A 24,881-nucleotide genomic window follows, 5' to 3' on the forward strand; every position below is an offset into this window, starting at 1 on the left:
CACACATGCCAGTCGATGTGACAGCATCAGACCCCTGACCAGGTAACTTAACAGAAAGCTTTACCCTTGTCCCCTGACACGCAGAGCCTGCGGCCGGTGGGGCGGTGCCGCCGGTGCCCAAGGCTTTGCCTGCAGTTTTGCTCAGCCGTTCTGGGCCCGTGGCTTTTGTGGCCACGAATACCTGCTCCAGCCTGAGCAGGAAGGAGAGAAGCCACACAGGGGAAGGGACTGGGCTCACATCAGGAAGCAAATGTTGCTTAGAGTCTCAGGGCAAATTCCAGCTGCACCTCGTTTGCCAGGGGCAGGGAAGGCAGGAAATCTACCTGGTTAGCCGCGTATTTGCAGATCCAAACAGGGTTCTGTCAGTAAGAAGGGCGCAGAACGGACCCCGTGCTCACCATCTCTGGCTCTGCTGCCCACACTTCCAGGCTTAGTATTTAAGGGCATTTCTCAACCTTTTCTACTTTGTATCTTTTCTGAGGATCAGCTGTACTTAGCTCACAGTGTCACCCTTCTGCCGTGTCCACCCCCCGTCTGCTTTCATCAGGTTTAGATGTGAAGATGCGTAAGTGGTGGTTAAGGTTCCAAACATGCGTTAACTGTGAATTGGATGATGCACACAGAGAGCCGCGTGGACACAGCAGCTGGCGTCCTGGGGGAGTGACCTGTCCTCCCCTCCAAGTGGGGCAGCTCCTGTGAAGTCCCTGCTGGATCAGAGTGTCTTTTATCCTGAGTGGTGACTCTTCCTTGTGGTGGAGGCCCAGGGTCCTGGCTGACCAAGACTGTGTCACTGTGCAGGGAGCTGGCCCCTCTCCCCACAGCCTCTCCTCTGCCATCGGAGCCGGCATTGAGCAGAGAGCAGAGGCATCACAGTGTCTGCCAAATGGACGAGGGAGTCTCTGCTCCAGAAGAGATCAGACCAGAGGCGCCTTAAATACCAACAGTAAGACCCCCACACGAGAATATTCACACTAGCAGGTGGAAGGACTCAGCAGGGTGGCCACTGGAGCTCTGGGTCTGGCAACCAGGGTTAGGGTAGGGGCCACTGTCTCTAGGAGCTGGGTCGAGGAGCCTCGAGGCCTGAAACACGGGTGTGCGAGGCAGGCCGTCAAGGTGGCTGGGCCTTGTTGGGTGAGTAGGAGCTTGTGGGGAAGAGAGTGGGTAAGGAGGGGGTGCCCATCACTGAGATCTGTGGTCCTTGCTGGGGCTGCCCCAGGACACTGGGGAACTTGAAAAATACTGGTGCCTCGGTCCCCTCGCTCCACAGAGACCCTGATCTCTCGGTCTTTGGTGTGGCTGGGGCGTCAAGACCTTTAAAATCCACTGGGGAAGGGCGGGGAGTCTAACGTGCAGCTTAGACTGAGAACCACTATGCCAGGGAGAGGAGGCCACACAGGCACACAGGTACGTGCGGTTACATGATTATATCCTGTTCAGGTGGGCGTTCCGGCCCAAGGGTCTAGCTGGACCCTGGAGTTTAGCAGCGGGAATGGAGGGGAGCGAGCCCCTGGCCTGAGAAGCCCAGGGCTCTGTGATGAGACCTGGGGACACTTGGAGCTTGGGAGGGCCACTGAGCGGGGAGGGCCCCCCGGAGGCATTTGGAGCCGACGAGAGAGGGGTCAGCAGGTGGGAGTGGAGGGGCGTCTGGGAGTTTCTGTGCTGCTCTAAATACAGCACTGAGAAAGTGGGGCTCGTGCCATCCTGGACACCAGCTGCTGGTGGTGACTCACTGGAAACCCCTCGGAGCAGCAGCGTGGGCAGGAGAGAGGGGCTGAGGAGGCGGCTGGACCCCTGGCCCACCTGCTGGGGGTGCCGTTCTGTCTCCACCGCCGCGTGTTCAGAAATAGCATTTGTGGGGCTGGAGTCGCCCTGTCTTTATTTACAAAGTAGAACAGAGCCATTCTTAACTGATTAACAGTGAATTAATTATCTGCAAATATTTGAGAGAAAGTGTTAAAGGGAGTTTGTGTGTGTGGTTTTTTAAAGGTTTTTTTTAAAACCCAGCCGGGGGTGGGTGCCTGTGAGAAGAGGAAGTTCTGAGGGAATGTTTGTGGGTAGCAGTTATGCCTGAGTCTCTGTGGGTGGGGCCCCCTAGTCAGAAGCAGAGTGTTGAGGAAGTTCAAGGGGGAAAGGATGATGTGTGTGTTTTCTACACGGGGAGAGCTTTGAGTCAAGGTCCTTTGCTGGATCTGTTCTAAAATAGATTGCTGTCAGTTAACAGTAATATGTTTGCAGTGTCTGAAAAATGGGTTATTTTTTCTTGCCTTAGTAAATATGAGAGTGAAAAAAATTGCTATTAGTTGCTCTTTGATGCTTGAGGAGTTCTCGGCGGTCGGTGGCGGGGAGAGAGGGGTGTTTCCGTCCAAGGGTGGGCGCAGAGAGCTCACTGCAGGCCTGTCGGAGAGGGGAGCGTCCTGCTGCCCCGGTTCCCCTGCCGGGTCTCTGTGTTCCCTCCTCCTGCTCGTCCTTCTTCGTTCACCTCGCTCGTCCCCGGGCCTGCCACCTTGGATAGACGTCTCTGACACAGTGTTTATTTGGTCACCTGCCTCTTTCTTGCATAAAACAAAAACCTCCACAAGCCCCCACTTGCTCATCCGTGAAATGAAGGTACGATAATAGTACTAACAGCAGGGAGGTCAGTGTGGCTGTAGGACAGAACCAGAGAGCGGGTCCAAACCCCAGCGGCGTCAGGGGCCCCGGGAAGGCTTCGGACACCCTGCACGGCCGGGCCCACCCCAGGATTTCCCAACTCAGCTGGGGAGAGTCCAGGGAGAAGGGGGCAGGGTCCATCACAGGTATTTCTTGTGTAGAATTTACTTCAAATAAGGTGCAGTGTCGACACAGTTAAACTTGAAAGTGTAATGTCTGCGGCAGGCAAACTTGCACCTCCTACAGCAGATACTGTCCAAGAGCCTGCCATGTGTCAGCTCTGTGCTGGGTGTGGGCTGTGGAAATGACGCAGACACAGGTACCTCGTCCCAGGACCCAGGTACTCCTCCCAGAGGCCCAGTGCAGTGGAGGAGGCAGATGTGCTGTAGAAGACGTGCATGGAGGGCTCTGGTGAAGCGTGCAGTGTGCCTGCAGTGAAGGGGAGGTGATGTGAGTCTTCCCTGGGGAATGATCGTTGGGAAAAGCTTCAGAGCATAGGACTCTGGTGCCCTTGGACAGGACACTACCCCTCACTAAGCCTGTTTCCCCACCTGCAGCTGAGTCACAGTATCTGCCTGGTGAGGAAATGTGACATGGCACCTGCTGGGCATCTAGTAGGTGCTCAGTAATTACCCACACTGCCCTCCCCCAAGACCCCTCTTCACCTTGTCGCCAGACACGATCTTCAAGGAGAGAACCTCATTGTTCAGCTCCCTCAGATTAGGTGACAGGTTCCTTCTCTGTAGCCAGTGGCTCAGGCGCCCAGTTGTACTCAGTCCAAACGCGACGCCCACGACGAGACCTCCCGCAGGACCGAGCAGCCGCTTTTCAGCGTCTGGGGCTTCCCTTTGCGATGTCCCATCTTTGCCCACCGCTGATTCCATTTTCAAAGAAATGCAGACAGTGATTACGGGGGAGAGTGCACTCATTTATTCACACGTGAAGCAGGCGACAAAAACATGTAGCCCTTTTGAGGGTTACAGGCAAGTTTCGGTCTAGACCCCAAATCAGCCTCCGCACGAGGGGCTTTGAAAGCCAAATGGATGCTGCTGGAAGCCCAGTGGTGTCTTCCCTCAGGGCGGGAGCTGCCTGATAACTTGCCGCCCAGTTACCTTCAGAAGGAATTTCCTCCAGGGGAGTGTCTATTCACTCGAAACAGTTCCTATGACCCGAGATCGAAGTATTTAGGACTTCACTCCATGTCTCTGGAAGCAGCAGTTTCTGGAGTGTTCATACGAGTCGCTTGTTGGGGAAGAAAAAAAAGTCAAGTTACCTGCATGTGATGCTTTGTCTAGAAGGAAGAGGGGATAGATAGTTCTAGGGAAGGAAATTCTTCTCTGCGCTACAGACGTTCTGTGCCACAGTTCAGGAACAGAGAAAAAAATGAACCTAATTATAATGTGTACATGGGTTACATTTGGAGGTGGAGCAAACATGGACCTCGGTGCCTGGAGAACCTGGGCTCGAGTTAGCTCAAGCACTTACTTGCTGTGTGACCCTGGGCGAGTTACCGAACCTCTCTGAACCTCTGTTTTCTCCTCTCCAGCAAGAGAAGACTCAAAGTCTTGACCTACCGCATAGGGTCAGTGACTAAGTGAGACAAACTCCAAGAGAAGCAGGGAGCAAATGAGAGCCAGGAGGGAGGACAGCTGGGGGTGGTAGCCATGGAAGTCTCCTGGAGACGGCGCTGAGGCATGGATGGGCTGCTGGCCGGGCAGTTCGGGAGGCTGGTAACTTTAGTCGTCGTTCTGACCCCCTTGGTTGGGACTCCAGCAGGTGCCCCACTGGTGTCTGAAAAACCCACCTTGGAGACGTGCCCTTGGGGGCCTTTTCTTCCCCGACGTCTGCTCCCTGGCTTCTGGGTCGGCGTGCCACCAGGCCTAGCACCTGCCGAGGCGCGTCAGCACATGCCCTGCGTCATGCCCCACGCGGCCAGTGCCTCCCCACCACGCACCAGACACCTTCTAAATTTAAACAGTCTGCACCCAACTTAGGTAACAGTTACTTTGGATTATTTTTTCCCATCTGCAAATACTGAGTGTTCTCCTGAAGGCGTTCGAGTCAGGTGGATCAGGCACCTGTCCCTGGTCAGTGTCGGGGCTGCAGACTCCTCCGCCCGCGTGAGACCGGGGCCCAGAGTGACTAGGGTGAGGGGTGCCTGGGTTCGAAGCCCAGCTCCTCTGCTCACCAGCTGGGCTGTGCAGTCAGGGGCCTGACCCAGGTGATGATGGAGCCCGATGTCAAGCTCCTGGGAGGTGCTTGCTACCTGGGGGCACCAAGGAGGGAACCTGGCCCAGAAGGGCTGTGAGCGGGGCCTCTTCTTGCACTCGAACTCATGACTGAAGCCAAAATCATGATCGTTCTTACCGTTGGTTGTTGGTCACTGACAGCCTGCCTGGGAGGCCCATCTCCTCACTGCAGAGGTGGGGAGACCTGGTAGGGAGGAGCCAGGACTCCAGGTTCCTGGGACCAAGCCCATCCCGGCAGTCTCCCTAAGTGTGAAAGTAAATTAACGTTAGAAATAACCCTGGCTACAGGTGAACCAGGGAAAGGAGCCACTGGGAGATAAGTTTCAAACAGGAAGGGCCAGTGCTGGCTGCACTGAAACATGTCCCTAGGTAGCCACAGAGGGCTGCCTGGGGGAGGGGGCATCAGCTCTGTTCTGTGAGCTGGAGCCTTTCTGAAGTGGGAGCTCAAACAGCATGTGACTGGGATGGCCGACCTGCCAAGAGCTAAAAATAATCAGCTGTGACACTGCCAAGTGCCAAGGCCGCCAGCAGAAGAGGGGGGAAGGCAGCCAGCGGGTCCCTCCCAGCTGAGAAAGGACCCCGTTTGGCAGACTGAGGTGCCTCACCAAGCCTCTGGTGACAATTTTTAAACAGCAATGTTACCAACTTGCAAATAATAAACGCCCCGCTGCATTTTCCCCAGAAACCTTCCCAAGGGTTCTTGGAGCTGGAGCCTTCACTTAATTTGGTTTCCCCAAGTTGCTTCTGAAGTAGGAGGAGGGATTGTCGCAGGTCAGGGAACAAGTGGGAGCAGGAGGGCCGGGACCAGAGCTCCTGCTCGCAGCTCCCTGAAGCGCCCTCAGTGCCTTGATTTCTCTCCTGGAATAAATGCCTCGCCTGAGATGCTCACACCAGGAACATCTCGTGGACAGGAGCCTGCGTGTACTCGGTGCTGGCGTGGACCTTCGAGAAGGAAGCTCTGTGGGGGAAGGCCAGGTGAGTCCAAGCTGGAGAACTGGGCCCCCAGGGGCCGGGCTGGAGAAGTGAGTCTACAGGACCTGCTGGGACAGAGGCGGCCTGAGTGTTGCGCCCGGGCCTCTCTGGGCCTCTGTTTCCTCATCTGCAAAAAAGGGCCGGCAGTACCTCTGGTGTGGGCTGGAAACTGGGCCGGAGGCGGGGCGCAGTCTGCCCCGGCCCTTCCACACATGCGTGGCTGCAGAGCATCGTGGGCTCCTGCGCTGATTCTGGAAGCCAAGGCCCTGCCTGCCGGAGATGGAGGAGCCTTAGAGAGACAACACTCCCTTGGCATCTCACCTCCAATGTGGCCCAGAACACCCCGCCCAACACAGCAGCTGTGACGAGGCGCAGCAGTGAGGAAGAAGGGGTTTGCCTGGTCACCCCCAGAAAGCAGGGCCAGTGGTCATCACCTCCCCGGGCATCGCTCCCACACCACGGGCCCCTGTCTCAGTGCGTCCGTCACAAACGTGCTCTGAGGACAGGGACCCAGCAACCGAGGCTGGCTGGTCTCTGCAGCCCGCCTGGTACCTAGCACATACCAGGGGCTCAGAGAACGTGTGCTGAATTATGAGGCATTTGCTTAAAAATGGTGGCTTCTCTAGGTTTGTCTGAGTTCAGAGTGGTGAATCATGTGGGGTTATGAGTTTAGACTAGAGGATGGGCCCTGTTTATAGAAAATCAACTAGCGCTCTCCCGCCCAGGAAAATCCGTCATCTCTGTGCTAGTACCCCCCCACCCCCTGTTTAATCCGTTTAGTTGCAGCAATGTTGTGACGCAGGCATCGTTCTCATTGAGGAAGCCCCGAGCTCAGAGACGTTGAGTAATTTGCCCAAGGCTGCACAGCCACAGGGGCAGAGGCGCAAAGCTGGACTCAAGTCCCGGTACCCTTTCCCTGCTAGGGCTTGAACTTTTAGAGAACTGCTTTGGGGTGGGATGCCGCAGGCTCTGCCTGACCAGCGGTGCCTCTCAGGGTGCTGGCTTCTGAGCAGCTGGGCTTGGAGTGCAGCCCCCAGGCACGTGGCCCTGGGGTTTCTGCACCGTCCGACAGAAGTGCCCAGGCAGCTCCAGGAATAGCTCATGACGCGCAGTCTGTTCGAGGGTGCTGTGCCAGCCCCCACCTCGCACCTCTGTTAAGGCTCTGCTTGGAGATGGTCTGACTCCCACCGGCAGCAGCCAAGCTCAACCAAGGGACAGACCCGGTGTCGGGGTGATTCCAAGAGTGGAAACACTGCCCTTCTCCTCAGCTCCTGCGCGTGTCCCGAACTAACTGCATCCTCTGAGTGTCACACTGGGAAGGAGGGGTGTCTCTGTTTTCAGCTTGAGCCCAGCCTGGGGCTTTCTTCGTGTGACTGTCTTGGATGGAGGCAGGGGGACTCGACTCAGGGCCTGGCCTACTGTTTTCTGGCTGTGTTACTGGGACAAGTCAGTTTACCTGTCATAGCCTCAGTTTTCCCATCTGTGTGATGAGCCAGAAACTTCCCCTAGAAACCTGAAATCATAGAACCCAGGACACTCTCCGTTTGCAACACCTGCAGTCTTCCGTGCCAGTAAGCTCTACATTTTCCCTCCGCTCTGCTTCCGTTGGAAAGGTTTGAGACAGCCCTCTTTACCACGCCACTCGCTTCCTTTCTTCAACACAGAAAACCAAGCTGCTAGGCAGGGCCAGCTGTCCCTTCCCCGAGTCCTGGAGAAGGGCCGGCTCATGTAGGCACCACAATAGTAATTATTTCTCTCCAGCCATTGTGCTGATGTCACCAGATCAGAAAAATTGCTTAGAGGGTTTATTCAGTGGAAACTTTTTTTACCAAAAAAGGAGAGGAATCATCAGCGGTGCTTCATCTGAAGGCCAAGGGCCCAATTCCAAGCCCCTGAGTACAGGGAGGGAGGAGGGGCGGGCTGATCTGGGCAGGCCAAGAGCCCCTGTGGTCATTCGGCTCCTGGGCTTGAAGCACGTCAGTGAAGGGGCAGCGTTTCTTGAGCTAAAGTTTCTCCAAGTGGAGCAGATGCCGTGAGATGTGGGAACAGGCTAGGGGTGAGATGTCTAAGTGACGCAGGTGGTCACAGATGTCCCCCAAAGCAGGGTGAGCTGACCTTCACTGAGTGGCTGCTGTGAGACGGGCACGATGTTGAGGGCCTTGTCGCATCTGTGTGGAGACGGTCTGGACAGGTTTGCGATATTGGCCAGTCTCCAGTGGCCGAGCGGCAGGAGAGACCACCTGCCCCGTGTGTTTCCGCCGCTGCAGTCACAGGACAGGGAGGCCCTCTGAAACAGCATCAGGAACCTCCTACCTCGTCCTCCCCTGCACAGATAATGACTCACAGCTTGGAGCATTTATGCACATTTTCAGGAATGAGGTTTCCCCTTAGTGATAGCTTGTCATAGTCGTGATACGTCGACTGGTTTTCCCATTGGAATGTACCTGGTTATAAAGGCCTTTTTGAAGACAAGAGAGGAAAGAAAACCGTTCGTGGCTCCCATTTTCCTTGCTCTGCACAACAGAACCTCTATGGGAAGGGAGGATGCTTTGTCCCGGAGCCGATGGAGGGTGCGGGGAGAGGGTGGCGGGCTTTGACTACGTAAGCAATGTGGGCTGTAGGGCAGGAGGCCACGGCTCGGTTTGCTCAGACACAGACTTGCTGCTGCTGCCACCTCCTACCTCCCTGCCTCCTCCCTGCCTCCCTGCCTCCTCCCTGCCTCCCTGCCTCCTGCCACCTCCCTGGCTCCCTGCCTCCTGCCTCCTGCCTCGCTGCCTCCCTGCCAGCTCCTCCGCCTCCCAGCCTCACACCACTGCTCGTTCGTTCATTCATTCACTTGTTCGTTCTGTGACTCACTGAGCACCTGTCAAGGGGCCAGGCCTCGTTCACTTCTGTGAACAAGACAACAGAGTTCCTGCCATTGTCAGCTGAGAGCAAAAATGAATGACTTAAAGTGTCACGGAGGAAAATCAAACGGGGCGGGGGCAGAGCAGTGGGGCAGGCGCCCTTCCGAGAAGGAGGGAGGGCCCGAGGATATCTGGGGGAAAGGGACCCAGCACAGAGGCCCCGCAGCAGAAGAGCAGGGTCAGGAGACCTGGTGCCATGGGTGGGGGGGGGGAGGTGGACAGAGGGTCAGCACAGGCGCGTAGGGCCCAGTGACCCTGGTCCCCTCGTCTGTAGAACGGGAGCAAAGCCCCCGTGCAGCTGTGTGCAGACATGATGGGGCGACGTGCACCAGCCTGTGTGGTAGGGGCTCGGTGCACGCGGCAGACGCACCCCTTTCCTGCAGCAAAGCGCTGTCAGCAGCTCCGTCCCAGGCGCCGCCGGTTGTGGTCTAGCACGGCTGAGTCCCGGTGACTGGGGCCTGGCTCACATCAGCTCTGCTGGGCTCACGACCCTGTCACTGCTCCCTTTGGGTCCCCAAGGCCCCTCAGGAGTCTAGTGAAGAGTTTCTTCCTCTGGTGGAGCCCATTCATCTGGGGACGGTGACACAGCTACTCCTGGGAGGACAGCTGGCACCGAGCTTGGCTGGTGGTCTCGGGCAGCGAAGGCTCCTGAGCTAAGATGTAAGATACCTGCGGCCAGGAGCAGTGCCACTGAATTTGTGTGTGTGTTGTGTGTTACGTGTTATACACGTGTTTATGCACCTGGGTGTCCTCGTATTGGTTCTAACAAACTGGGAAGTCAGCAAGCACTTGCAGATCGCTGCTCTTCTGACCAAATCAGTCAGCAGTTGCCACAATAATATTGTGTGACTAAGTCCCCCAAGCTCATTAGCTCAAGACAGTAACTTTGTCTTTCCCACGTCTGTGGGTTGGCTGGCTTGGGCCAGACTTGGCTGGGCTCAGCTTCACGCCGCAGATCGGGTCCAGTCCTCTCCTTGGGCCAGTGGTCTGGCCCAGTCCTGTTCCTCCCAGAGCCCTGTCAGAAGCAGGCGAGGACAGTGGGATCTTGTGATGCTTTTTAAAGTCTAGGCCAGGTTGTCCGTGTTCCATTGGCCAAGCCCAAGGTTGGGGACATACATTCCCACCTGTGAGGACCCACAGTGACTTGTGGCAGAGAACATGAGTGGAGGAGGTGTCCCTGGAAAAGACCTCAGGCCTATTCAAGTATTGATCTGGGCCCAGGCCTTCAAGGGTGGAGCCCAAGTCGGCTTTAATTAGTACATAGACAATCACTGTTTGTTTTAAAAGATATATACTTATTTTGTGATTTCTATGTCAGTTAGGAATTAAGTTTGGTTGCTGGAATTGAGGTTGATTGTATCAGTGGATTAAACAAGAAAAAGTTAATTTCTAACTGGAAAGACGTCTGGAGATATTCCGGGCCCGTGTTTTAAGATGTAGGTCTCATTACTCAGGTATGGTGAGGTCCCACAGATCAGAGGACAGGAGACAACAGTCACTGAAAAGAGAGTTGTTCCTCAGTCCCCGAGGAGGGGGACACCACACCACGCAGGGCCTCACAGGGAAGCTCCAGGAAGGTCAGGGAGCTGGGGACTGGGGACTCTACTGCGGCTTCCCTGGGGAGAGGTGGGGCAGGGTGAGCAGGCTTAGGGTTGGCTGGTTTGAACAGTTCCAGGGGGGCTCTGCGGAGTGGGAGCGGTCCTAGTTGTCTGGTACTGACCCTGGGTGACTAGGGCAGGAGGATACTGGCCCAGAGTGTGAGAGCCTAACAGAGGAGATGGGGGTAGGGTGAGTGGGCTCTGAATTGGTTACTGTGCATATGAGAGGCACCCTGGAAGGCAGGTCGGTATTCTCTAGAAGTTGGCCAGCCCCAGGAGAGGCAGTTTCCCCAAGGTCCACAAGGCCCCAGGTGACAAAACATCAGAACAAAAGACATGCTTGATACACCCTAGGGTGATGGCTCCGTTGTTTTGTCAAGAAATCCACCTTCCTCTGTCTGTTCTGCCACCCTTAGAGTGGCCAGCCTCAAGTTTCCCTCTTGGTCCAGAATGGTGGCTGACGTTCCAGCCATCACATCACACTTTTATTTTAGACATCAGAGATGATGCCTGCCTTCCTCTGTGGATGTTTTATCTATCAACTTTCTGTTATATCTTAATGACTAGAACTTGGTCACATGGGCTCTCCTAATTGCTGGGGAGGCTGGGAGATAGAGTGCTCCACCTGGGTACGCTGCCTGTCTGGATAGAACCAGGTTTAAGTTACTAAGAAAAAGGGAGAGAACGGATAGGGTAGGTAAGGAGCAGTCTGTGCCAGTTACTCTGTAGGAAGTGGTTCTGGTTTTTCATGAATGGTAGTGACAGAAAATGCCTTTGATTAATGCGTTGATAAAAGATTGAAGTCCATGTGTAAAGAAATGTATGAGGTAAACAGCAGGTAGGAACCAGCAGAGTCGGAGGGTCTGAGACAGAGCTGGGAGGGTGGTACCTGGGACGGCTGCGGGGCGACTACCGCTGTGGGGGAGGTCTGGGGCTCGCAGTGGGGGCCCCTGCTCTGCATTCAGAGCAGCAGTGACACACGCCTGTCCAGAGGCACTGAGAAACCGCCCCGGGGCCGCCCTCCTGACCATGAGCCGCGGCCTGTGCCTCCCCAGCCGCCTGCATTCAGAAGCAGCCTTTTCTTCTTTGCATCTGTCATTAAGAGTATCGTCTGCTGTACGAACATGTGGCATTCCGGGCCTCTGTGGGGAGGGGCTGCGGCCCAGGAGGGCGGGCCGGGCAGCAGAGGCACCCCTCACCTGACGAGGCTGCGCACAGACACCTAAACCTCTCAGTTTTGTTGGACGACCTTTCCGCTGCCTCAGAGAGCAGAGCGCAGCTAGTGCGAACTTTGGATCTTCCCTTGTTCCCGTCACAGTGGCTCACGAGAAGTGAAATTGTTTGAATCAAGGTTTTATCTTCTGCTTTTCTTTCTGAGGTTGCGCAACGTTGGGGCAGCCCCGTGCAGATGGGGCTGCGTTGGCTGCAGGAGCGTCTCGGGGTCCGGGGGCCCTTTCTTTAGCACAGCCCTTTGCAGGTGGCATTTTGAAACAGAAGACATGTGTGGTCGAGGGGGTGTCCCGTCTAAAGGGCACCAGTCACGTGACCATGAGGGCACATGTTTGAAATACATCTCAGAAGACGTCTGCCCAGAAAACCCCTTTCTTTTTGACATTCCCTCTCCCTCCCCCAGCTGAGGCTGGTTCCCTCAACAGCTGAGTGGAAGGGTTGTGGGGAGGCCAGCTGGGAGCCCTGCGGGGGGTGGGCAGCTGGGTGACAAACCCCAGCACCCCTCCAGGGCCATGGCCCAGGGAATGCAGCGTCCCCCCACCCAGGCCACAGCTCAGGACCCCCCCTCCTGGCCTGGGTGGTTACTCCCTGCGCTCCTGCTGGGTCAACAGCCCAAGGTGGTCAAAGCGAAGCCGCGGTCCCGTCCCCTCCCTCAGTGAAGTGGAGACCAGTGGTACTGCCCCGTAGGGCTGCTGTGAGAGCTGGTCCAGGCAGCGGGCAGAAGGCACTTGAGGCCCTGGGTGCACATACGACACTTCTAGGTCAGCCAACAGCCTGAAGCAAGAGGCTGGAGAATTCTCATCTTTCAACTGAGGAAACTGGAGCAGAAGTGAAGTATTTCTTGCAATCTTGAAACACATCACTATGGAGCTTTTTGTATCTGTTTTTTGTTTCTTCTTTGTTTTGCTTTTTACGGTTGTGAGGGTGACGGCAGAACTGACTCCCTGGAGCGGAGAGAGTGTCTCCCTTAGTGTAGGCATCTCCTCCTTCAGGGAGGCCTGGGGAGCTCGTGACCATGGCAGGACTGTGGGTGGCTGAGCCTGGCGGTCACAGAGTCGGAGGTGGCGCAGGGCCTCTCGCAGGCCAGGGCTGAGGAAGCAGGGTGAAGCCAGGGCTTGAGGAGGTGCGGGTGCGGCCTCCTCATCTCCCCCAGCCGCCGAACTGGCCACCAACCAGAGGTGACCGAAATGGAACCGGGCCTGCAGGAGGCGGCCGACAGAAACAGCTGAGACTTACCGGGCGGGGCGGGCCTCCAAGGGCTGTAACCAGGCTGGGGCGGGAAGTGCCACCCCTGGAAGACAGGCTCTCCAGTACCGGCGGGTCCTGGCTGCTCAGCGCTGCACACCGAGCCAGAGGCAGGGTGGAAGTGGGGACCCGCCTGCGAGGACAGGTGTTGGGGCCCTGCTTGGGGCGGTGAGACCTGCACATCTTGCAGCGTGTGGCCCTACGTCACGGGTGGTTTCTGAGCGGTGTCTTATTTGCAGAAGGAACTTCCCTCTGTGAGGACTGCGTGCTGCCCTCCTTACTGTCGCCCCTGGCAGTGAGGAGAGAGGGGTTGGCGGGTCATGGCCTCGGCACTGGGCCCCAGAGGCAGAGCATAAACTCAGGCCCAGGAGCGTGGATGCTGACTGAGTGACGCTGCGCTGCAGACCCGCATTCTGTTCTCCGCATACGCCCAGAGAGCCCGTGGAATGTGACTGGCAACAGCTTGGAAAACCTGTGGTCCAGGGCCCCGTGCCTGGACCCCTGAGGGGCTGGGAGAGGGTGTGGAAGCGAGTCCGCCTTTGCCGGGCAGCGGGCGCCCCCACAGCACGGCCCGGGCTCTGTGCTCGCGCTCCTTTTTCCTTTTTTCAATCTTCCTGGGTTTCGTTGTGCTTACTTGTGAGTGTTATGTCTCCCATTTTCACAGTGACTCCTTTCCTCTTCTTCCCATGAGAACCTGATGTTTATTTTATAAACATCAGAAACAGTGGAAAATCTTTTTAAGTCAAGACCATTGACTCAGAAAAATCAAAGGCACCAGAGCAAGTAAGTGGAGGGCGACTTTCCCCCTTTTGGATAAATATAGCAACTTCAGAGCATGTGCTTTTTAGATTAAGGCAGCAGAGATAAAACTGTTTGGCAGTCCTGTGCTTCGTGGGCTTGAAGCTGTAGGGGGGTGGCAAGGAGGTGAGGGACCCCAGAAACACCGGCCGGGAAGCTTGACTGGTCTTGCGGAAGGGTCAGTTCAGGCGACTGTGGAGTCTCTACCTGCTGCTGTCTTCTCTTTAAAATGCTCACTTGACCAGTGGGTCCACCCAAGGGGTCCGCCGTGTGTCCACAAAGCTGTCCTGGGGGAAAGCCAGAAGCAGCCCTGTGCTCACACAGTGGGGTGGTCGCCCAGACCTGGCATGCTCGGACCCCACTGGCCGAAAGGAAGGAGAGAAATCTGTCATTTTGGCTGTGGAAAGGCCTCCAAGACGTACTGTTAAGGGGAAAATAGAGTGCTGCTTATGGAAGGAAACAGAGCGTAACACACGGTCACACAGAGGCACAGCCATGCGTGGCACAGAGAGGCCTGGCGGGTGCCCGTCCGAGGGCCTGGGCTGGCAGGTCTGAGGCTGCGTTCGTGCGTTTTTGATTTAAAGTGAAAAACAATCGAAGAGTCAGTAGGGGCAGTGCTGGTTGACCAGGTTTTATTTACGGCTCTTCGCCTGCAGAGCCCAGCTGGACAGGGATCCCTGGTGTCCATCACAGGGAACAAGTCTCTTGCCAGAGCCTCACCATCCAAGACAGAGTTCTCTGAGGGCAGGCTTAAGCTGAGCCAGGGTTTTCTCACCCAGGACAGTGTGACAGTTAATCAAGCAGCTGTTGTTGTAACAAGCCACCAAAACCAAGTAGCTTAAGCAACAGCCTTTTTTCTAGGTCCTGGGCCCACGGGTCCGTGTGGCGGCCCGGGCTTCCGCTGGATGGCTGGCAGTCATGGGCAGGTGACAGGCCGAGGCTGTGGCGTGCTGGGCTGGTCTCTGTTGTTGGCCAGTTAGCGGGGTTCCAGAAGCAGCGAGACCTCTGGAGGCTGGACCCAGACCTGGCTGGGCATCACCTGCGCTGTTTCTAGTCAAAGGAAGTCCTGAGCCCGGGGTCAGGCCTGGCGGGGGGAGCTGCGGAGCTGCCGCAGAGCGGGAAGGGCAGCCGTTTCCCGCCAGCCTAGCAGGTGACCGAGCAGCTCTCAGGCATGTCTCCAAGAAGGCAGAGATGGCAGAATAATGAAGAGCACTGCCTGGAGCTGCTTCTTGTCATTGCCCTTTGTGTCTTGGTGGTGGTGACAGCTCTGGTCAGGCCACAGACTCACCAGTGCTCAGGTGAAGGGCCTCAGACTGGTTGTCACGATCCCCTGGCCCCCCAGGCCCAGCACCCCCTCACACCCCCGACACCGCGTGCGGCCCCGGTGGGGCGCTGCCCTGCGCGAGCATGAACTGAGCACTGACTCCAGTTATAGTCACTTATCCCAGCGGATCTGACCGTGGGCTGATGGCAGAGCTTGCTGCCTGTTCTCACTCTCACGTATCGGTTCTTACGTACACAGGGCATTTAAAAAATAAGCTTTATTTTCCCTCTGATGACAAAATACCAGTGTATTGTAGAAATTTTGGAAAATATTGAAAAAGGACAAAAAAACTAAACCTTAAGTTGATTACCCAGAGACAGTTCCCCATTTTGTGGTAATTTTTCAGCTGTGTGTCTGTGTGTGAGTGTATGATGTCTGTGTGTGAGTGTATGTGGTATTGTGTATATCTGTGATACGTGTCTGTGTGTGAGTGTGTGTGTCTGCGTGTGTCTGTGTGGAAATGACTGAGACCAGGGGCTTTGCCAGCCGAGTGGACAGATGTCCCTGTACTGGTCACTGGGTCACTGGCAGCCTCCACTGCTGTCAGAGATGCTCTCCACTCCTTCACGTGCCACTCTCCCCCGGTTTCTGCACTTCCCTCTGCTTATTTGTAAGTTGCTTCTGAAATTGGAACCTGGGACCCCAGCATCTTGAGCACGTGGAGACCACGTTCTTAACAGCCCAGAGCAGGTGGGGGCCGGATGGGGACTCCTACTTCCCAGACTGCTGGCCCAGTGTCCCAGACCACCCAACATGGCCCCCTTGTCCCTCAGACGCCTTCTCTGTGCAAACCCAGGAGGAAAAGGGCCCTGGGTTTTACCAGGAAGCTGTGGCCTCCTCACGTGCTCTGGCCTGGGCCAGGCCTGAGACCCTGCAGTTAGTTCTGTGAGCTGTCAGTTGACCTAGGGTGAACCTCTCATTTGTGACCCATGATCTCTGGTTCTCAAGACCCTGTCATCCTTGAGAGTCTGCTGTAAGCCTGGAGATGCAGATGTAAGATAAGGCACTCCCACCCCCAGGCGCATCTCTGGACATGTGGTTCTGCAAGGTAGCGGTAAATGCACTATTGTGCTGTCATGAGATTTGAGACCCTGGGGGACAGGGAGGAGTTGGGGGCTTCCTGAGGGGAAACAGGATAAGACCGGACAGCCAAGCTCTGTGGGCAGGGGCGGGCCAGCGATTCCAGGCTGGGACGTGCACAGGGCCTGGTGCCTGGGGAGGACTGGGAGCAGAGGCCCGGGGTGCAGCCCTGGTGCTCACCCTCCCTCCCAGCCCCAGGCCATCGAGGGACAGGAGCTGAAGAGGGGCCCAAGGAGCTCCCCATTCCTGCAGGGAGGTGGGGACAGGTAGGGTGGCAGGGAGAGGACTTTCTAACACATAGTGATCCCCTCCCTAGCAAGGGCAGCTATGTCAGGGTCTAGAACAGAGCTGATCAGATTAGCAGAGTCCCCTTCCTGGGGAAAAATGAGAAGGGAGGAGGGAAGGGGCAGGAGTGGGTCCCCCCAAGGCCCACAGACCAGGTGGGTTTTGTGGAAACTGCTAGGCAGGAGGAGTGCAAGACTGGAGAGCCAGGAGGGTGTGGACCCATGAGCAGGGAGGGAGGGAGGGAGGGAGGGAGGATAGGCTCCCCGGACCTCCCCCTCTCATCCCCTGACTTGTTCCCGTCTGAGCCACCTCTGCCCTGGCCACGGGGTGTCCCATTCTGTTCCAACTCTCTTCACGTTTGCTGAAGAAAAGAAAAGTCACAATCACTTTGTTAGCAGGGTGGGTGAAAATAGGAGATGTTACAGCCAGTCTTGTAGGAGGTGTGCCCCATGCAGCTGCTCCCTCTGCCCTCCTGATGGTGGGCACCCAGGGGGCTGCTCTGGGTGCAGCTCCTGCAGACTTGCGTGGCCTGAGTAGGGGCCATGTTTTGGAGAGGACAGACACCGTGCTGGGACTCAGGCATCTTGGGGCAGGCCTTGTTCCTGGAGTCACCACTGCAGGAGTGAAACACAAAGTTGGAAGAGGGAAGAGCATGGCTTGCTGGCGTGGACGGTGACCACTGCTTTGTCATTTAGCCCTTCGGCAGCCTGCTAGCTCGCAGCCGTGGCGATACGAACTGATGGGAGGGCTGAGCACAGCAGTGGGGCCGGGGCCGGGCTCACGCGGCCACTGTGCAGCGGGCAGGGCTCGATCACAGACCCCTGCCGAAGCTCGTCTTCTTTCTTCTTCCAGTAACTCTGCCAGTCGAGGGGCTTACAGTGCAGAGGAAAACATGTGAGTCAGAACACAGTCTATTTAATCTGTCTTCTAGCAAAAATGAAGACAATCTTAAGGACACGGAGAAAACCAGTTTAAAAATGAAGCATCTGTAAAAGCCAGGTCAGGTCGGGAATCTACCGGATTGGGCATACTGTTGCCCACCCCTTTGATGTTACATGAGGTTTTTTTCCTATATGAAGCCCTTTTCTGAGGTTCAAACCCTTGGGACGCTGCTCTCGGGGAGCTGTCATCTGCCTCAAGCATTGTTCAGGACTCGCTGGGCATCCTGTTATTTTGTCACAGACTCTTTATTCCTTGATCTCATCACATCCTGGAAGTTTCTGTAGCCTCTCCCCTCCCCACAGCTGTTGCCTGTTTACAAGCCAGAGGCACATTACATTTCATATGTACCACCTTTCCTCGGAAAGGTCTGGCATTTCTGGATGATTCTGGCTATCCCAGGATCGCCCTGGAGTCCCACCACCTTAGAAGACAGAAAAGGAACGTGGCTTGTGGGAGGGTGGTGGCCGATCCCACGGTGGAGGCAGTCTAGCCCTGTTCTCCAGAACCGTCATCATTCCACAGCTTGATACAAAAGAAAGATCATCCCGCTGGACTCCAGGAACCATAGTTGTGACACTTTTTGTCATACTGTTTCCTCTTATTTATGCAGTGGAGAGTAGGATGTTTTCAAATAAACTCTATAAATGTGAAATCCTGAGAATGCATTATTTCTAAAACGCTGCACTGTTAACAGCCTTTTAGCTGCTTACATTATAAAGCATGTTGTAACAGCTTAAAAAAAAGAAAATTCTGAGCCGAAATGTGTTTCCGTAGCCCATATGCTGAATTCTGGCATCTTTATACCTTTTTCAAGCTGTTGTCAATTAGTAGAGAAATTAATTTCTTTACATCCTTTGTAGTCGAGCTTGTGCTGGGATGCTGCAGAGAGCACAAGGGGAGAAGTTTTCTTCCATTGAGGGGCGCTCAGTGCAGTGGTAGTTGGGGAGACGAAAACATGTTCCAAGTGTCCATGATGGAAGTTTGGACCATTAGCAAACAGCAGAGGAGGAAATGGCTTTTGTTGAGGGAAACAAACTGTTTTCTAGGCCAGCAAGCTGCGATCTTGGACTTTCTGCCAGACGCACGTGTTTTAAAGAGAGAGTGAGACAGAAGCAGAGCCTCCCCGATCCCATGGTGTTCCTCGTCCCCCAACCCCCGGACCGATGCCCATGAGGCGGCAGGAAGTCCCTGTCCAGCCTGGACCAGGTCCCCTGTGGTCCCTTCCCCTGGGACTTTGAGTGTCCTTTTGTCCCACACTCTGCTCTCACAACCTAGCAAGGACGTTTCTGGCATCAGTGGAATGTGTCAGCTGATGACCACACATGCTCTTCTGGTGGCCTTTTCGCTCAAGGATGCACTTCCTTCACTTTCTGCTTGTCACTGGTCTCACATCCTGAAACTGGTGCCGCGTGCCACTGCTCATGGCGTTTCTGCAGTGGGACGTTGCAGGAACGCAGAGAACAAGCCAGGCTTTCGTTGGAAGTGGGCTCTGAAACGGTGGTAGCTACGTTTAAATGGCATAATCACGCTGCAGCCTGAAACGGGAAGGATTTGTGAGGATGCAAAGCACCGAGGGGAAAGCTGAAAGCAGGAAACACACAGCTGTCTCTGGGAAATCTATGGGAACTGGAAACGGCGGCCTGGTGTGCGGGCTTCCTGCCACCTCTCTTTAGGGCGCGCCTGATACGGCTCCAGCAGTGCAGATTCCGCCTGCGGCCAGGCGCCCAGGCGGTCGGCCCCGAGCCTCCATGGCTTCATGCACAGTCGTTTGGGTCACAAGTATGTGGTATGGCACTCTCCTGACCAAAGATAGAGAAACGAGTTGCCTTGAAAAAAAAAAAAAAGAAAGAAAACTATATGACCACGTGTTCTTCAGACCAAAACAGTGGCTTTCTGTAGGGTTTTTTCCTGGAAGCAAAGTACCACAGTGGGAAGAAAGCGGTTTGCTGCCTCCTGTGATAAACAAGGACCTTGCTCTACCTCTGTGCTGGCAAGGACACGATGATTCAAAGCTCCAGACGTGGCTGGGCAACGGAAGTCCTCAAGCTGGAGAGCGTTTTGCTTCTATAAAGGAGGCTTCCCAGAGTTTTCATGCTTTTTGGTAGAGAAATCTCACTCTGGCAAGTTTATCCAGCAGTTCTGAAAACATCTGTAGAGAGATGTTCATCTCAGTGTTATTCACAAGAGCCAAGATTGAGGGCAGCTTTGCCCCACTGAAAGTAGAGTGAGTTGTGATTTTTATCCCCTGATGGGATCTCATGCAGTCAGTATAAATCACGAGTACAAATTATGTGACAACGTGGGGACAGTATTCATTGTGCGATACATGTTGAGTTAAAAATCAACTGCAGCCCCAGAGCCTGGCCAAGACCCAGCACCCGGCAGGTAACTGGGACATGTTTGTCCAGTGGGAATGGCCTCCAGCTTCTCCCCGCAGCAGCCGTGGCCGGGGAGCCTCGTCAACAGAGACCTGACCGCCCCTCCCCCTGCCCACACATCCCCTAGGTGGGAGGCGACGGTGCTGACTGAGTGAGGACTCCCCTCATGCTTTCTGAATGTCTGGCCGGAAGGCACCCCACGCCCACCTCCATCCGTACCTCCTGCCCCTCTGCGAGGCCCCTGTCGTGGGTGTCCCAGCATGAACCCATGCCCTGCAGAGGACACGGTAATCACCTACCAGGCAGCTTTGTCTAGTCTGGGAGAACTCGGCTGGTGGGGAGGAGCCACGGGGCCCATGACCCAGGAGAGAGTGTCCAAGGCCACAGGCAGGACAGACGGCCTTCCGGGGGCCAAGGAAACAGTATGATTATGTGGGTTGTTAAAAACATAAGTGGTGACAATGGAGGCACAATGTGAGTTTTTTTTTCTCCCAACGATGTGTCCTGAAGGGTGTCCCCGGTCAGTTCCTACAGTTCACTTTGGTAGCCAGAGAAGTGCGACCGGATTCTGTTTACTTCTGCTTGACCGGGGCCGGCTGGTTTGTTGCTTTTTTTTTTTTTTTTTTTTTCATTTCTTCAACCTGTATGTGCTGTCCACTTCATCTGTGTCCAGCCTTGACCTGCCACCTTCATACAGGTGATCTCAGGTCATCTTGCCCACAATCCAAGGAGGGAGGGACCACTGTTCTCCCCACTCTGCAGATGAGGAAACTGAGGTCCAGAGAATTGGAACCCTGCAGGAGGCCTCCCCCCGGTGGAGCCAGATTAGGTCTGAGGTTGTCTGGTTCCAAAACCAACCCCTAACCCACATTTGGGGCTGCTTGGCGCTTTCCTGGTTTGTCTCGAATATCTGCCTTGGACGTTTGTGACTGCTACAAGCGCAGAAAGGATGCAGCGCTCTGTGATTCAAACAGTATTTTAAATGCAGACCAGTGGACACAGGTGTTTTTCTTCATTCCGCGTGGCACCTCCCCAACAGAAATCGTTCTCAGCGCTGCCTAACGGAACTTCCCGTGGTGTTGGATGCATTCTCCCTCTGCCCTAGCATGCGGCTGCTGGGACTGAGCAACTGAGCTTTAATAGTTTTCACTGAAGTTCATTTAAATTTGCCCCACGTGGCTGTGGCTGCCACCCCTCTCCACAGTCACCCAGCCCAATGGCATGAGGGGACTCCGAGCCCTGCTGGCAGAGGCCAGGCCACCGCCCATCCTGCTGGGTCCGTCGGGGAGCAGTCTCCCATGCCAGGCCGGCCGCTGCAGGACCGAGCCCCGCCCTCCGTGCAGGGGGCCGAGCCTGGATGGCGGGGCGTGGGCAGTGAGGGCCAGATGGCCTGTCTCCAGCCCTCACAGGCAGGCCCAGGAGGTTGGGGCTGGTGGGAGGCCTGCGAGCCGGCAGATGCTTCTGCCCAAGGCCTGCCTTCACCTTGTTTGTTGTTCTGACAAGACTGGAGAGTGGAGGCCGCCTGAGGCCGGTTATCATGTGGGACCCCCATCAACTCCTTAAGGAGTGGAGGCCTGAGGTCTGCTTTGCTCCTGTGCTTGCTTGAGGGTCAACAGGAAGGCCTGGGTTCCCACCTCCAAACTCCCTGCAACCACCAGCCCGCTGGCCGTGCTCTCATGTGCTGACTGGTGCTACCGTGTGCATCGGTCATGTTAATGCGTGCTTGATACCGTATGCAGTGATCGTGTCAATGCGTAATTAATGCCACTTTAAGGAGCAGTGGGTGGTTGCACTGTATCCTAGGGGAGTCGGTGTCCTGGACTTGGAAACGGTCCAGTGGGTTTTCCAGCCCGGAGAACACAGGGCTGCTGTGTGTCCCAGCCCTGCCCTCACCCAGACCACCAGCACAGGCAGTGTTTATTGAGCACTTGCTGTGTGCCACATGCAGGGCCACCCATGGCACTCTCACCTGCCCCCTGCCCCCTGGGATGTGGCTGTGTGGGCGCCCCTTTCTGCAGGGGAAAAGCGGAGCCTTTCGAGGTGAAGTCACCTGCCTGAGGTCACGGGGGGTGAGGTGGAGCGACTCCAGACCCCTACCCTCCACCCGACCTCCGTTTCCCAGCATTCCCTGGCTCTCATCTCCTCATCCTCGAAGAGGGTGGGGACTCCTCCCCCAGCCCTGGGCTGTTGTTCTCCAACAAGAGTGGTCACGGGTCCAGGGTCCTGACATAGGGCCGGACATGCAGTAAGTCCTTAGCAGAGGAGCCTCCTCTTTTCACCTTCATGACATCTTGGCTGAATTTGAATTTGCAGAGCGTTTCTTCAGTCCACGACGGTGTAAGGGTGCAGAGCTGTCACTCTGTCCAGGGCAGAAGGGGCCCTTCCTCATGCTGCCTCTGCGATCACTTCCGTTTACTCTGCCTGAGAAGCACTGACCCACCGCCTGTCTTTTCAGGAAAGCTCTGGGGTCCTGACTTCAGTGTCTCCAAAGCTTTCAGAAGGTTCCACTTCCTAAGCATGAAAAGTATGATGTCTCCCATCCTGGAGAAATGAACCTGCGCGCCTTCTAATGCAGTTCACCTCACCGTGGCAGTCTCCTTTGCTTTTTAAAAGTGGTGTTTGTCACGGTTTCAATAGAGGTTAAGCTTCAGCGTTCTTCTGTGGGTTACAAACCCTAAGTGCCACACGAGTGGCAAAGCACCACGCGAGGGCTTCCGCGTCTGAGGGGGGGGGCACAGCAGACCTCCCGTAACGTTTTGAGGAGAAAAGCTCTGTTACATGTTAACCTGCGGATCTTTAGTTAGAAGGAAACCAAGGTGAAAGGATGCCATGAAGTTGCTGAGGACGCGGGCCCGCCGCCCCGCGTCGCTGGGGAGTGGAACAGGAGCGCAGGCGGGACGCGTAGCCAAGTGCCCCTTGGGGGAGCATGCTGGACGCCGGGGCAGCTCACCCATGCTCTCCCTGAGGTCGTTCATAGGGAAAGGGATGGAAGCTCGGTTTGGTGTGGACCCACTGCGTGCCAGTGTGCTGTGCTGGTTCATTCGTTCCCAGCACCTTTGTGATGAGACAAGTAGGTGTCTCCCGGTTTTACGAACGGGCAGGTGACCAGGCGTAACTACCATCTTAAGATGTGTGTTTCATCCCCTTGCTTTGTTATCTTATGCTTATATCACGTAGATTTGGCTCTAAAAATATATACAGTCTGATTTTGCTTTTTTATTTTTTTAGCTTTCTATAAAATGGCTAAGCTTGAATACTTGCTTTTTCCACTCTATGTTTTGTTTCTAAGGTTCATGCATGTTGCTCCATTTGTTTACTCACTTTTCGCTACTGTGGAGCAGGCCCTTTAGCTACAGTGTCCACGTGGGGAACAGTGTTACCGTGTCTCCAGGCACCTGTGGCTTCTCTTGCGCCTTTGAGTGCTGAGGGCGGAGTTACTGGCTTGTAACGGGTAGAATTCAACCTTGCCAAATTGTTTCCAAAGCGGTAGTACCAGTCTGTCTCTGTGTAACATCTATGAGTTAGTGACTCCCTGTCGGGGCCCTCCTGCTCCCACAGGGCTCTGTTCCACCTTGGCGCTCATCCAGGCGGCTCTAATTCTCCCTTTGGGTTTGCATGGCTGTGGCTCCTACACGTGGCTCCTGCCCATCCAGTCCTGGGGTTCTTGAGGCCAGAGGCTCCACAGTGACCATCTGTCTCACTGGCCTGAACCGCACGTCCTGTGGGAACCCCACCACCATCACCACGGTGTGCTGACCTCCTGGGGGTTGGCAGGAGTGCAGGCCAGCACCCTTGCTGGGCTGGAAGGAAGCCCACCCTTTATTGGTCAGGTGTTCCCAGGGAAACCGAAGCCACCTCCCCAGGGCCTGGGCTCAGCCTCGGCCTCGGGACCGGAGAGAGCCTCTGGAAAATCAGGAGCAGAGGACTCCCACTGGCTGGGCTGACGGGCATAATTACAAGGCCTAATGGGATCTCTACCCAGAGGTGGAAGCCAAGACCAGAGCCTTTTTCAAAATTCATTCTTTCATCTTGTCACAGTCTCGGTGTCTTTGGCAGGCTGAGCAGATCCCACAGGCCCTCAGAGGGTCTGAGAGATGCTGTCTACTTGGCGCATTCAAAGGAGCAGAGGTGAGAAATGAGACATTCCTATTTGTACAGAACCGCCTCCCCCGGCAGCATGTGATGAGGAGTTAGGGTCCTGTGGCGGACCCATCGCTGTGTGGACGGTGGTCCTGGGAGCCGGGCACCCTGACCAACGTCCAGTGGGGACCATCTCCTTGTTCTAGACTTGCCTCGTTCGCCTGCTGTGAACACCTGGGGTCATCTGCCTACGTTTCCCTGATTATCAAACTAGGACACGTTTCAGGTCATTCCAGGGAAATAGGAAAGCACAGAGGCAGCCCGAGGCACCATGGTTTCTGGGGCTCTGGAACCAGCTTCCCTGTGTCAGGTCCAGCCCCACCAGGAGGCCCCTCACGGGGTTTCAGCCCCTCCGGGCCTCAGTCCCCTCATCTGTAAGGAAAGCGGGCACTTCCGGCCAGCCTCCCAGGGGAGGGCTGTGCTCCCTGTGCTGAGGCTCAGTGTCCGCCGTGGGAAGGCTGTGTACCCTGGGTCCCTCAGTCTCTGCAGCCCCGCTTCCTGGCCATGTTCTGCACTGAACTGTGTCATAAGAACACTGGGTCTGGGCTCCAAAACCAGCCCTCGAGTCCTTGCCCGGCCTCTCAGAGGAAGGCTGCACCCTGTCCAGTCTGTCCGAGGTCAGCTTTCTGAGCCAGAAGCGGGGAAAGAGTCCTCGACTGGCAGGGCCCTGAGCACCAAGCGAAGGAGGCTCTGGGAGAACGGCTGTGTGAGTCACAACCTGCCTCGTAAGTGCCAGGTGTCGTCATCACTGCTTTTTTAATGCTGTGTCTCTCTCTCTACTCGAGGCTGCATTTCACCAGCTTTTCCTCCTGTGGGAAAAGGAGACTCAGTAGAACTGGTCACCTGAGAAAAGGGAAGGCAGATGCTCGTTTCTCCCCATCCAGCCCTGAAGCTGGCAGCTCTCTGGGCCCTTCCCTGTGATCTCCTTTCTGCAGGGTGGCAGCGTGGAAAGTTATTTCCAGGCAGAAGTGTTCTGTAGTGAGACCCAGAAACTGGGGTGGTTTAATCACTGGACAGAGGGTTACTTACTGAGCACTCGCCTTGTACGGGCTGCGGTGCTAGGGTGTCAGGGGCACTTGCGCTGG

At 55.7% G+C, this 24,881-nt stretch overlaps 1 protein-coding gene across 7 annotated transcripts in view; it reads left to right on the forward strand.

Annotated features, from left to right (window-relative positions):
- The window catches only part of MGLL (monoglyceride lipase), a 190,068-nt gene that overhangs the window by 137,963 nt on the left and 27,224 nt on the right, over positions 1-24,881 (forward strand). Inside the window, exon 1 of one of the 7 annotated variants that reach the window (XM_014566784.2) lies at positions 5,538-5,873. The exons of the other annotated variants lie outside the window; for them this stretch is intronic. Within the exon in view, the coding sequence (XP_014422270.1) occupies positions 5,780-5,873 (94 nt within the window). The 5' untranslated portion in view covers positions 5,538-5,779. Of the gene's footprint in view, positions 1-5,537; positions 5,874-24,881 lie in introns of those variants that run through there. 7 annotated transcript variants of the gene reach the window in all.

Source organism: Camelus ferus, chromosome 17 (assembly GCF_009834535.1).
Source record: "Camelus ferus isolate YT-003-E chromosome 17, BCGSAC_Cfer_1.0, whole genome shotgun sequence".
NCBI classification, from domain to species: Eukaryota; Metazoa; Chordata; class Mammalia; order Artiodactyla; family Camelidae; genus Camelus; species Camelus ferus.